The 12,966-nt window shown below is 37.9% G+C and overlaps 1 protein-coding gene across 5 annotated transcripts in view; it reads right to left on the bottom strand.

Moving 5' to 3' along the window:
* UTRN (utrophin) overlaps window positions 1-12,966 on the bottom strand; it is a gene marked incomplete at its 5' end in the record, with an annotated part of 401,089 nt that overhangs the window by 254,041 nt on the left and 134,082 nt on the right. For all 5 annotated transcript variants that reach the window (XM_082306872.1, XM_082306874.1, XM_082306873.1 and 2 more), the window contains 10 exons: window positions 1,119-1,271; window positions 2,084-2,221; window positions 3,496-3,645; window positions 4,226-4,396; window positions 4,544-4,672; window positions 7,258-7,437; window positions 9,348-9,518; window positions 11,075-11,230; window positions 11,846-12,019; window positions 12,482-12,610. In XM_082306872.1, coding sequence (XP_082162998.1) covers window positions 1,119-1,271; window positions 2,084-2,221; window positions 3,496-3,645; window positions 4,226-4,396; window positions 4,544-4,672; window positions 7,258-7,437; window positions 9,348-9,518; window positions 11,075-11,230; window positions 11,846-12,019; window positions 12,482-12,610 — 1,551 coding nt within the window. The remainder of the gene's footprint in view (window positions 1-1,118; window positions 1,272-2,083; window positions 2,222-3,495; window positions 3,646-4,225; window positions 4,397-4,543; window positions 4,673-7,257; window positions 7,438-9,347; window positions 9,519-11,074; window positions 11,231-11,845; window positions 12,020-12,481; window positions 12,611-12,966) is intronic.

Raw genomic sequence — 12,966 nt, 5'->3', positions numbered from 1 at the left:
ATCACAGGCAGCTGAAGCCACATAGCACTACAGCTGTGAACGAAGAGCATCGCATCATAATTTTGTGGTGCGAGTCTTACAGGGAACCAGAGCATTTTACCCCCACCTCCACGTTAATTGGTGCTGGGTTGAAAAGTTACAGAGCAGTCAAAAAGAGATTGATTGGTTTTGATTATGGAGCTTCATATGCAGAAACTCTGAAGTACTTGACAGATTGCCTAGCCCCCAAGCTTGTCCAAGAAATTACTTACTGCTTCACAAGGCTTCTCACTTTTATTGCCTAAAATATTAATGCAATTACCATGCGGTCAAAGTGTTTTGAAGGATGAAAAGGAGAAATAAAATTAAAAAAAAAAAAAACACCACCACACACCACAAAAAACCCTCACAAAACCACCAAACCACAACAAAACAAAAAAGCCACTCAAACTATCTGTACCCTCAACAATTAAGACATACAGCTTTCTGGGCAGTAAATTTTATCAGACCCTGACATCTTATTAAAACAGTTGTGAAACTGTTTGTCAAGACCCACACACACAGATTATCATGCATAACTCTTCTCATCAGAAATACTTCAGCCTTTATCATTTTTATTAATCTTCATTGTGTACAGTAATATCAATCACATGAGGGGAGTTATTACTCCCTAAGCACTTGAGGCAGCAAAAGGCAGCATCCGAGCAGTTACAACATCCCGACCACAGGAAGCAGAGGCACTGAGTTTAAGCCTCAAATGAGGCTTTAACCATACGTACCTGCACCAACCAGATATTGAATCAGGATGTTTGAGCCAGGGTATCAAAAAGACCTAAGCATAATCCCCATGAGCAAGACTGGCAAGAGAAACTGTCCTGGTTCAGTCACGCTGCCCAGATCATGCTCTAAGACTTGGGCCTGATGGCTGGGGTATTTTGGACCTGTGATGACTATGTAGAAACCCCAAACTAGTATATGCAGATAATTTCCTAATGAAAAATGAATGCTGTAATTTTGAACACACTTCTTTCCAGGAAAGTGTCAAAAGAACAGCCATAAAACCTTAATATATGAATCTCTAATGCTCATACATAGCGTTCACTCTGTTTGCTCTAAGAAAAAAAAAAAGTCTCATTTACCTGTAGTTTTTGTTCATCTTCCACGCCTTGCAGTCCTGACAGGCGGTGCTCAGCCTCATCCAGCCACTTCATTAGACTGTCATGTTCCTTCTTATACTGGGAAAACACTGGAGAGAGTTCCACCACCTGCCTCCTTTGAAATGACCTGCACTCCTACAATCCAGTGTATTAAGAAAATACGGTATAAGAGGAGAGAAGTAGTGAACAGAATAGGTCTTATTTATTTGAAAAACAAAAACACTTGAGGGATTAATTCAAAGAAGCAAATTCCAAAATATGAAATAGTAGCCATTTATTTTTTTTAAATACCTATATTCTAGTCATCTGTGCAGACCTGCAATCAAAGCCAGCCTGAGGGTCTTACCCTGCCTTTGAGCTACTCCTCACCTTACCAACTCTAGTATGATTCAAACAGGTGAGGTAAAAGGAGTGTAAGAATACTCCTTAGAGAACGGATCCCTTTTGTTCTACACAAAAACATTTTTAATATGGCATGTGTATGAAAGCACCACAACATTAACTAGAGTCCGCAAACAATTCCCTCTATAGGAAGCAAGAGGAATTCAGGAGCAGACTCATATTCACACAAACCTCTTCAGCTGAGAACTCAATGAATGCTTTTGTGTACATGTGTCTATGTAGTCACTCTTGACGCAGCCTGATGGTGGAGACAAACCTCTGCTGGAGGTCTGTCTGCACCCATCTGTGTAAATACATATAGGGTGGCCCTCTGTGAAGTTGCAAAAAGGACTTTAAAAATCAAAACCACTCCCCCAAAACTTTGGAATGACAAAATTCGTATTCTGGAATTGCAAAGATTCAGAGAGTGGGGCTGTTGTGTACACCCATTAAACTCTTCCCCAGAAAATCTTATACACTAAAAAAGTCATAAGCAGGTTATAAGTGGGTACCAAAGGGAAGACTGCATGAATGAGCTTTAATTATAGTAACTACCATAATCATACCTGCACACTGTTGTACTTTTTCTGCAGAAGCAACAGCTGTATGCGGATCTTCTCTCTCTTATGGTCCTCCATAGGCTGCTGTAACAACTGCCCTCCTCTCTGTAAAACTTCTTCAATCTGAGCTCTTTCCTGATCCAACTGAAATTACACAAGTCAGTATTACCTACAGAAAGCTCAGCTATGGTTTCCAAAATGAATTTATTACCTGCTCAGATATTAACAGTAATGGTACCAAACTGTTGTTTTATTATCCAAATGTGAGCTAAACTAATCCAAGCAGAGATTGTCCTCCATAACTACCAAATCCTAAAATCCAACTTGGTCATTCCATAAATTTCATAAAGAGATGCTCTGCAAGAAGCTCACTCAATGAGCCAGCAGTAGGCAGCCACAGCAAGGGGGTGATGTGACTTCAGCTCCATTTCTATTCTAAACATTCCTTGACAATAATAAGCAAGCTCAGAGCAGAATAGCAAGAAAATGAAAACATAATAAATATAAAAACAGCACAAAGGGGAGCATAGGTTCTATAACAATAGGTTCTTCCATACTGGCCTTTTAAAAACTGTTTTGTGTAGTATACATGCCATTTGCCATAGACTTATATTCAGCTTTCCAGCTCAGTTTATACTATTTCATGTGCTTAAAAGGAAGGCAGATATGGTGGCCTGGCAGGACTTTACCCAATTTTGTAGCCAACAAGGCTATTGTGGACAAGATGCAAAAAAAAGTATGACAGTGTTATACAAGTGAATAGCAGAGCCTAGATAAGAATCTAGAAAAAGATAAATTTTGTTCCAAGTTCTTGTTTGGACTTGCTGTGAGCCATATAATAACACTCTTATTTGCACCTCATCTCACAAGTATCCACTGACCTGACCTATGCACTGTGATTCAATATATCATACCAGTTTATATCTAAAGTGAAAAAAATCTCTACCCAATGCAATAGATCAGAGGCTCAAAATTGCCAAATACATCCTAAGAGTCTCAGCTGCATTAAGGAATCATTTCGACATAAGTTCAAACAGTTAGATATGAAGAAAGAAAAAAAAAGTTTTGCACCCTATTACTTCTACAGGAAGGATTCCTTATGAACAGCTACTTTGGGTAAAGGAGAGAAGATAAATGAATATTCAAAGTTCACTACCTGAATTACACAAAACTGTTAATAAAATACAGACTGATGTAAGACTAGCTACTCTCAGTGCGCCAGCCAAGAGGCAGCAGCTATGGGAAAAGTATGGGAATATCGTGCAGTGTTTCCAACAACCTAGTAATTCCCTTCATTTTCTACTCCTGTCTTAAAAAGATTTTCTCAGAATTCCCCATCAAAGTCTGCAGGAATGTAACACATGGACACAATAGAAAGGGAGTTAGTCAGTTATTTAATTCTTCCATTGCTCACAAACCTTTTCATCTTCCCCACTCAACTCCAGATGCTTTTCCACAACTTTTAACATATTCTGTATGTCACTCTCAAATTCTTCCAGGTCTGGAAAAGCTCCTCTGACTTCATGGGGCTCTGACATGACAGGAAGTCGTTCTTGTCCAACAAGCATCTACAAAGCAAAATAAAATTTTGTTCAAGCTGAAAATTTAGTCTGAGTTGTTGACACAGCTTAATGATTTAAACCAATTTTCCATGAACAGGCATACGAGTTTGTAGGACCATCAGATATCAGCATAAAAAAAAATTGCAAGAGTTGTTTGATCTAACACTAAGAGCTAGCTTGGATACAGTGTTGATAGGTATTACCAAGCTTCTACCTTCAAATGTCAACCCAAGCATTTTGGTCTCAAAACAAACAAAAATCCTCCAGTCACATTAGCTTATGGTGTTGTTCTGTAGTTCATATTTATATGTACTGCAATATATACATTTTTCCAAATCTTTATAACACAGTTATTTGTAAGTTTTCCCTTGCAACTCAAATCATCACCTGCTACTCAGGTAAAAAAAAGCAGTTGGTCTAAAATCAGTCTGTCCATTTTTCACATACAAATATCTACACTTAAAAGAGAATCAAAAGCAGTGAAGTGCTGTTCTAATACATAAAGATCTATCCCCTAAACCTATTTGCCATCATTTTGGCATAGACACCCCCCCCCCAGCATGTTTTGGAGCTCGCTCACCCTCACCTTGGCGCTTTTGATGTGCTGAGAGACCTTCTCAAAGTTACGGTTCAGTTCTGCCAGTTTGGGTTCAACAAGTTCACGGCATGACACCCCCCGACCATTCATTAGGATGATAGCCTGATCACGCACATTATCCACACGAAGACTAACATCATCTAATTCAGATGTTAAGCGCTAAGAAATGAAAGAAAATGCAAATGGTTACACTAGGAAACGAACAAAAAAAAATCAAAAAACAAAACCAAAAAAACCACAGGCAGCAAACCTGACTCGACTTCATTTAGAATCCAGAAGTGGTTACTTGACAGTAACATTTCCTACCTTCACAGTTTCCTCCTTTTTGCTTGCTGACTTTTTCTCAATCTCATCCAGCAAGGCTTCACCCTGATATAACCAAGTACTTATGTGGGCAACATTTTCATCAAAAATTTCCAGCTGACTCTGATGATTCTGGAAAAAGATAAAAAAAAAAAAATGTATCAATGTGAGAAACTTAAAAAAATCCAGGGGAAAAAAAACAACACAAACCCAAAACACACCCACACAAAAAACCACACACACACAAAAATAACCCCTGCCAAAACCACCACTATGAGTAAAAAGGAGATCAATAGAATAAAGTCTTATGGATACACCTTGGAAAGGAATACTGAAAATTAGATTGTACCTCTCACCTTCAGTAACTATTTACAACAATTCAATTTTCATTCTAGACCCTTAGATATTATTGTTTCTAATTCATAGAACGGGAAACAGAAATAGCTGAGGTGGTTTGTCCAACTAAAGACAGACAATGTATTACAACATTACAGCCAGACCACGTCATCTCAGGCGACCAAAAAACCCACAATTTTTTCAGTTATCACTAGGAGATACAACAGTACACATTATGCATGGTTGTTGGTGTTTTCTTTTGGTTTTTTAATTGAAAGGGGATTATACCAAAACCTACAAATTATAATAGCCAAGTTTTTATATTTTACTGATTCTATTAAAATATTTCTTCCTCTTAAGAAAAGTCACCACATTGTAGACATGCTAATTAGGCCTACTTTCAAGTTAGAAATTATACCATTAGGTGCCACAGACAAACACACTATTCTGTGTGATAAAACAAAGCTACCAGATTCAGAAAAGTACTGTCCTGCTTAAGCACGGAGCTTCTTACCCAAAAAAAGGGTAACTAAGCTTTGATCTTTTAGACAAACAAAACAAAGGGAGGGGAGGAAAGAGAGAGGAGGCCTATGATTGCTCTCTATATCAACATCAAGAAACATATTTTCACCTAGCAGAAGAACAATTTAACCTAACAAAGTCAGCACAAGGACAATACTCATCACCAGACATGAACATAATTTAGAAGGTTTTTAGTTGTGGATCATCCTTGCAGCATTTACAAATAAGAGTAAACTACCTGACTACTCCTAACATGGACATCATTGGATTATGAAACAAACAGTACAACCTGCAACAGGCACTGGACAGGATGCACAGGGCTCACCATCTAGGTATACACCAATGTTTCCACAATTTCAGCCCATATCAGGGGCTTCTGAAGGTGGATTGTCATAACTAGCTGAACAACATAGAAATACCTTAACTATCTGCTAGTATCAGTCTGTTACTAGCAGTAACTGTAGACTGTTTCGTGCCCATTTAGCAAAACTTGTGGCTTTAGGCTATGTAATACACTTAGTCTTCCATTTACTCAAACAGATGCTGTTGGCCTCAACTCTGAGCTGGCATACTCTTAAACACTTGCAGTTATGGGCTGTTCGAAAGAGCAACAGGCTCTCAGAGGGTCCCAAGTACTTTGCTGAACACCACTAGGAAGTTATCAATTGTCCATTAAACAGCCATCATCTGGGTCTCGAGGAAATCTATCGACACAAAAATGCTCTGTTTATGCTGGAGCTGGCACAGAGGTTTCTTTCAGGCTGAATAAAGAGCAGCACACACAGCAGCCTCATGGAAACCAGTCGTTTTGGGCTAGTTCCTTTTGTTTTCTACTTTCTTACTGTAAGCTTACTTACATTTTTAAGTTACATAGAAAACACAAGGTCCAGCTTCTGGGCTCTAATTAACCTGTTATGAAACAAACAACACTTCCATAACCCGGCAGGTTTTTTCCCCTCATTTTAATCTGGCGGAATTGGCTACTACCAGTTAATGCGTAAACCCACTAGCAGTTTTATGAATACTTGTATGCTCCATAACCCACTCATTCTATGTGTGACGGTAGATGCTCCCCTTCAGGATAGTTTAGAAAGTTACTTCTATGCACTAGAGTAGCAAGAATTGTATTAAGGGCTAAGTAACAAGTGGGCACAAAAGGCTAGCACTATTGGTGTAGCAAAAGAGAAAGTAATAAAACATTAACAGGGAAGAGGTACAAGGAGATAAATTTGTAAATAAGGACAGAAGATTAAAAATGTAATGTGATGGCACCTAAAGGCAGGGAGGAGAAAGGAAAGATAAAGAGATTAAAACAACATATAAGTGAAAGGTATTCACTAAGCATATGGTGGATTATCTATAGAAAAGAGGAATTACACCACAAAGTCTAGGGAGAGTAAGAACCCAGAAAAGAGTCCTAGCACAGAAGCCAGGAGAAAGGCAAAAGAAAAAAAGTTAAACCTAGTTTTATCCTCTACAACTAAGCAGGTTATTCCCACAAGGTCAAGTTAACTGTCTGCCTGGAATATTTACATAGTTTCATCACTCTCACATCCTAATTCTGCATTATTATCTCCTACCCACTGAGCAATAGCTACTACTACCAAGCGCACGGCACCAATGCCTATCAGCACATCTAACACACTTGCAAAACAGTTCCCCACCTTCCTCATTGTATATAACCTCGTGACTCACCTCTCCAGCTACAGACTAACCAGATATCCGTTCTACATTCCTTTAAGTTCATGAGGCACCATGGAAGCTTCACATCACAGTGAAGTGAGACAAGTAAAAACTGCAACTGCTGCAAAGGTGTGGAGGGAGAATCGCCATGAATATTTCTCACGTGTGCAACTTACCAACAAGGTGTCACACCAGTCCTCGGTCCAGGTCCGAACTCTGCTCCAGCCAGCATTAAGGACACACAGCTTCTCCTCCAGGGAAGTCTCACTCCCTTCCACCAGAGCCTGGAGTGCGGTGCAGCTTTCCGTGATGCTCTTCAGATCAGCTTTCCTCCTCTCCAGCTCTCTCAGCACATTCTGAAACAAGAGGAGCCATTAACACTGCACACTGCTCCCAATCACAAGGGCAAGGGAACCAGATTTCTACCTCCACAGGAAACAAATAGTATCATAGATGATCTTCACTTGAGAAAAATCAAACCAAGCAGAATCGCATTCTGTTTATGCTCACTCTCTAGAGACAGTGATCTCCTTTTTTATTTTGAGAGAGCAAGAGCACAATGCATACAAGTGTCCTGAATAGCTTAGCTTGAGACCTTTTTGTTTTGTTGTTTTATATTATCTTCAAAGATCCTTTTCATTATGCAGGTAAAGCAAATGCATCACATCACATTATAGGTCCAATTTTAAAAGGTTCTTTTCTGCACTGTCACAGAGAATGCAAGTTTCAAGAGACACTTTGGATTTCTCTGTATCTTTTCCTATTAAAGTACTTTTACAGTTGGCAACAATGAGAAAAGCAGTAGGCCAAGGCTGAATGTTATTTTGAGAACCACCACCACTCATTAGTGCATATATTCAATTCAGTTGCTACGTATTACAGAACCGTCTTGTTATATTACCTATATGTATATAGGTAAATATATGTATCTTTAGCTCTAACATTTTTTCCAAGTCATCTCTGATTTTAAATAGGTTTTTTGTTAATCAAAAAAAAAAAAAATCCCTTTCTTTGAAAGACTGCATACTGACATACAAATTAAGTAATATGTCATCTCTTGAATATCAGTATATGGTTTCCATGTGGAAAATAGCACCTCTTGCCATACAAGATCACCAAGTATTATTGATAACATCTGGCTATTTAGAAAGCTCTTTGATGTCAGCATACAGTGTATGGAAGAATGCAGTTAATCACAAATAGTGTCTGGAGTTCCCTGAACATCTTATTATCTGTGAAGTAAATAATTTATTTTACCATAACGTATTATCTTAGAGACAGAAACAAATACTCAAGTTAGTACATTTTAAAATTGCCTCTAGAAAACCTTAAGATAGGAAGAACAACTTTGCATGCAACATAAAAGGCTTATCCTCCTGGTGGTGCAGCATAAGAGTTCATAGACTATTTGATTTGCTTACAGATGTATAGTACGTATACTTCAATAAGTATTTACAAGTTTGTTTGGAAAGAAATCTTGGGGATACTGTCACAGCAGAAGTGTAGTGCCAATAATTGCTAATCCTGAGTGAAATGGGTGAGAACAAGTTACAATTAGATGGTTTTGTAATTTTGTAAGCTTTCAAGTTTTAAGATTGTACACAGACCTATTCAAAAAGTAAAAGGTGACAAAACAATGACTGAAAAGATCAGTATTGCTGAACTTGCTGTATCAACTGACACTTGTTGCTAACTCCAACTATTACATATACAAGTTTCTACAGTGTGAGAAAATAGATACTTTGCTTGAGAATAATCATAACACATTCGCCTGCTTCCATGAAAAGTTCCAGTTTATAGATGAAAGAAAATAAGGAATTACAGGAAGCTTTTTGTTTTGCAAAGTCACAACTTTGAAGACAAAGCTGTTTCACTGAAAAGTTACAAACTCAATCTTTCATTAAAAATGCCAATGAACTTTCAGTTTGCTCTGAGTTGACCTAGCCCAAAATTACACTTTGCTGATATTTAAGAATATTATACTTACGAACTGTTAGAGATACAGTAAATCACTTAAATACCTATTAATACCAAATATGTAGTAATATCTTTAATATTTCACTGGCCATTTAAGTTTGAGACAAGATGCCCGAGATGAAACAGATCAGACTCGGTAAGGTACTGAATATGATCTACTGAATCTACTAAAATTTCATGATGTAAGAGATTTAGGAACAAGTTATAGGGATTTAAATTCACAGCCACTTCTACATAGTATTGCCATAATGTTAAAAATTTGTTCTGCAGATATTTAGAGTGTGCTTACTTTGGCCCAGGCAATTTCTGAATCTAGATCAGAAAGCAAGCTCTCTGAAGTGGACTTCTGCACAAGCTCAGCCTCAGTGGTAGCTAGCCACTCTGACAAAGAGGCAGCCTCTTTCCTCATTTTGCGTGCCAGCTGGGATGCTCTTTCGAGGTCTTGTTTTCCCTCTGTCACCTACAAAAAAGGAAAAAAGAAAACAAAATTAGATTTTAAAAGATAGCAAAACCAAAAAGTGCTAGCCAGCTAAAATATCCACCCGAATATATAAAATCCTTGCATATTAAGACTGTCTTGCGTTAGGGATGGACCCTAAAAAGAAAAATCATTTCTAAACATCTGCATCTTCCTATACAAGGCAGAATATATAAAACTAGAATAATTTTAAATTAAGGTATGCTTAAAGGAGACGAAGAAACCTGCATACCAACTTATTTATAGACAGTAATCACCAAATTTATATTTAAAACTTTGTTTATTATGATCCTTTAACTGAAACTCAAGGGAATATAGAATCCAGTCAGTCACTCGCATAGGTAAAATTCAGTTCCTTTTTGTATTTTGAGAGACCTGCTAGCAGAAAGCTGTAAAGAAAAATTTCACTGAAGATCTAGTCTGCCCTTGAAAATATCTCAGTGAAGTGATATGAAATTTGATATTTGCTGCAGTACAATCAATTCTATTTCACACTGGCTACATAATTAGTCTGGTCAAACTTTAAACACAGACTTGAGAATAAATCCAACCATAGCAGTCAGAATCAACTGACATTTCGAAAAATTGCCCTCTGTCTCAGCTTAGTGTTTGCATGTATTTATTCAAAATAATGCGCTCTTTGAAGATCTAAAAAAATAAATTCAGACACAAACAAAATCATAACATTATACTGCAAATAACTCTGCCCTTCTATCCTTTCCCAATTTCTTGTCTACATGCTTTCCGAGTTATAGACGTACAGGTTCCACTAGTATCCACACCCTTGTGAATGTTCTCCACTTTACAACAATGAAATATTTCCTAGGGCCCATTTTGAGATATTGCAGTAATGTAATCTAGCCACTTACCCACAGCTTCATTCACAGAGCACTGAACAGGCATGAGTCTGCTTGGACTTCTGTCTTAGCTTAGGTAGGCAAAGAATCCCCTATTTCCCTCCTGCCCCCTAAGGGTTTAACCATTTTTAAACACTTCACTTGGATAAATAACCACTCAATTACAAGAAAATTACTCAAATCAATATTTAATGCAGTTCATGGGAAATACAGGTTTGCCTGCATTTTCTATTTCATACCGAGAGCAATTCTTTAGATGCATTACAATTAGAAACCATCATGACACCTCCTAAAAAAAATTTGCATCGACTCAAACTTCTCATGACAATCTGATAGTAAATTATCTTGGAGGCTGGTTTACAGAGAAGAGAAGGTACAACAGTGCTCAAAGACTTTAACGAATAGCAGGCCAGCTTTGCCAGAATGCTGAAAGCTCTGTGAATCTTCCTTTCTTCAAGGCTACCTCCCCTTCAGAAACACTCTGTGAGCCCCGGAGTCTTGCACAACTACAGGATTGTTATGTGTAATCTTTCATCTCTCAACTGATTGCTCCTGGATGTAGCAACTAGCCTATACAGTATCAGCTTCAGAATCAAACTTAAAATAGCAGCTGACATCAAAACAACAAAGAAGGGAATTTACATGCAGACAAATGTTCATATGTACATTTGGTTTTCTTACCTGTGCCCCCAAGTCATTGTAAAGAAATTTCAATGCTGTCAGTTGTTCATCCATCCCTTTGGGATTATCTGTCTGTTGTTTCTGTACAATTTGCCTTCCTGTCTTGATGACAGTTTCAACCTCCAATTTCACCTCACTGAGGGTCTTATAGAGTTTCTAAAAAGACAAATACGTATACTGATGATCAATCTGTAGGGCACATTTTCAGACTTTGCTTCATTTGGGGACTTGAACATCAAATTGCACTTAAACTCTGAGCTACAGATTAAGAGCAATGTCTGCCAAGATTTCAAACTCCTGATGTTCCATGTTTTATTCTAGTTTTAATTTTCACCCAAAAAAAAATTATCACAATAATTTAGAAGTGTTTACTCCATAACATCACCACCACTTGTGGCAAGGCTAACATTGCGATCTGTACTTGACCTTATGTACAGTATTTGTTTTGTTCAAATACTAAGAACCAAGCAAACTTGCCCTTGGAGTGATGCTTCTCCATAACACAAGGATGAGCCAGGGAAGGGAGTTTTTTTAATAAACTCAGCTGTTCCACCACATCTGTGATCAACAATCCACTACTTTTAGGTCCACATTCTCACCCAGAAGAATTAGGGGTTTAGTTATCCATTGTTCTGTTGGCGTTTTGCAAAGAGTTGTAACAGTTCCATCAGGACTTTACGCAAAATTTCCTCAGGAGAGAGTTTAGACAAGAAGAATCACACAAGAAAGAAACACCTCCCCAAGGATAACTTAAGAACATTGCATACTTACCATGCACCTGTCCAGATGAGCTTGGATTACATCTGGGTCAGTATCCTTCACATCCAAGACATGAAGTTCTGCTTTTACACCATCCAACACCCGCTTGCAATCCAACATTCGCTGCTCAAAATTGGCTGGTTTCTGGAAAAGCTGATACTTCGTAGATACTTCACGGAGTTTTCTCTGTTTATGTTAAGATTGTTTTAAATTAATATCTGCACTTCAAAAAATAACATCTAAAGGATCTCCCCCCACAGATTCTAACTCATCTCTCATACCACCACAACTCAGTATACATAGCAACACTATTTGCCAAGCCAAATTCCATCACCTAGTCCTAATCTCCACCTGAGGTGCAAGAGAGCTATAATTCTGTATCATACACTTTCAAAATACCCATTCTACTAAAATACAGAGACTTTCTGACTTTCAGCATTTATCCCACAATACTTATGAAATTTAAACTTCCTTATTCAATTCATCTAGCTCTACTTGTTTCCTAATGAAAACATGTAAAAGCATATACTATTTACTTCTGAGGTTTGGTTGACTACACCAAGCAATTTACAGGCTGACAACAGCAGTGTGTAATTGAAAACCAGAAGCTCTTCACACTTAAATTCTTAGTGCGACTCTCATTTTTACCTGCAAAGCATCCAGCTGAGTTCCACCACGGGGAGACCTGCATTCAGGAGAAGCAGGAGGGAAAGAGCGAGCGCTTTTCTTGAGCTCCTCTAAGGTGGATTCATGAGCTGCAATCTCAGCTTGAATTTTCTGCCACATCATAGAAACAGGGAAGAAAAAAAAAAAAAAAAAAATAGAAAATCGCTCACAGAGAGGGGAAAAGGAACTTGCTTACCACCTACTACCCACCAGAAGTCAATCTACTCTAACATTTAAACACTACCAGGTTTATTTTAAATATTCTGGCTCTGGTGACAACTTGCTAAATTGAAAGCTGTTAAGATTGTTATTCAGTACAACCTTCTTAAAACAGCAAAACAATCCAGAGTACAAAAGATATCACCTCAGCACAGGACTGAAATGTAGCCCTCATGAATTACTAAATCTATGCTGAGCACTATCATGAGATATTTCAAAACGTTTTGTAGTGAAAAGCTATACTGGAA

The sequence above is a fragment of the Platalea leucorodia genome, assembly GCF_965183815.1.
Source record: "Platalea leucorodia genome assembly, chromosome: 3".
NCBI classification, from domain to species: domain Eukaryota; kingdom Metazoa; phylum Chordata; class Aves; order Pelecaniformes; family Threskiornithidae; genus Platalea; species Platalea leucorodia.
This window is presented reverse-complemented; position numbering and strand designations above follow the sequence as displayed.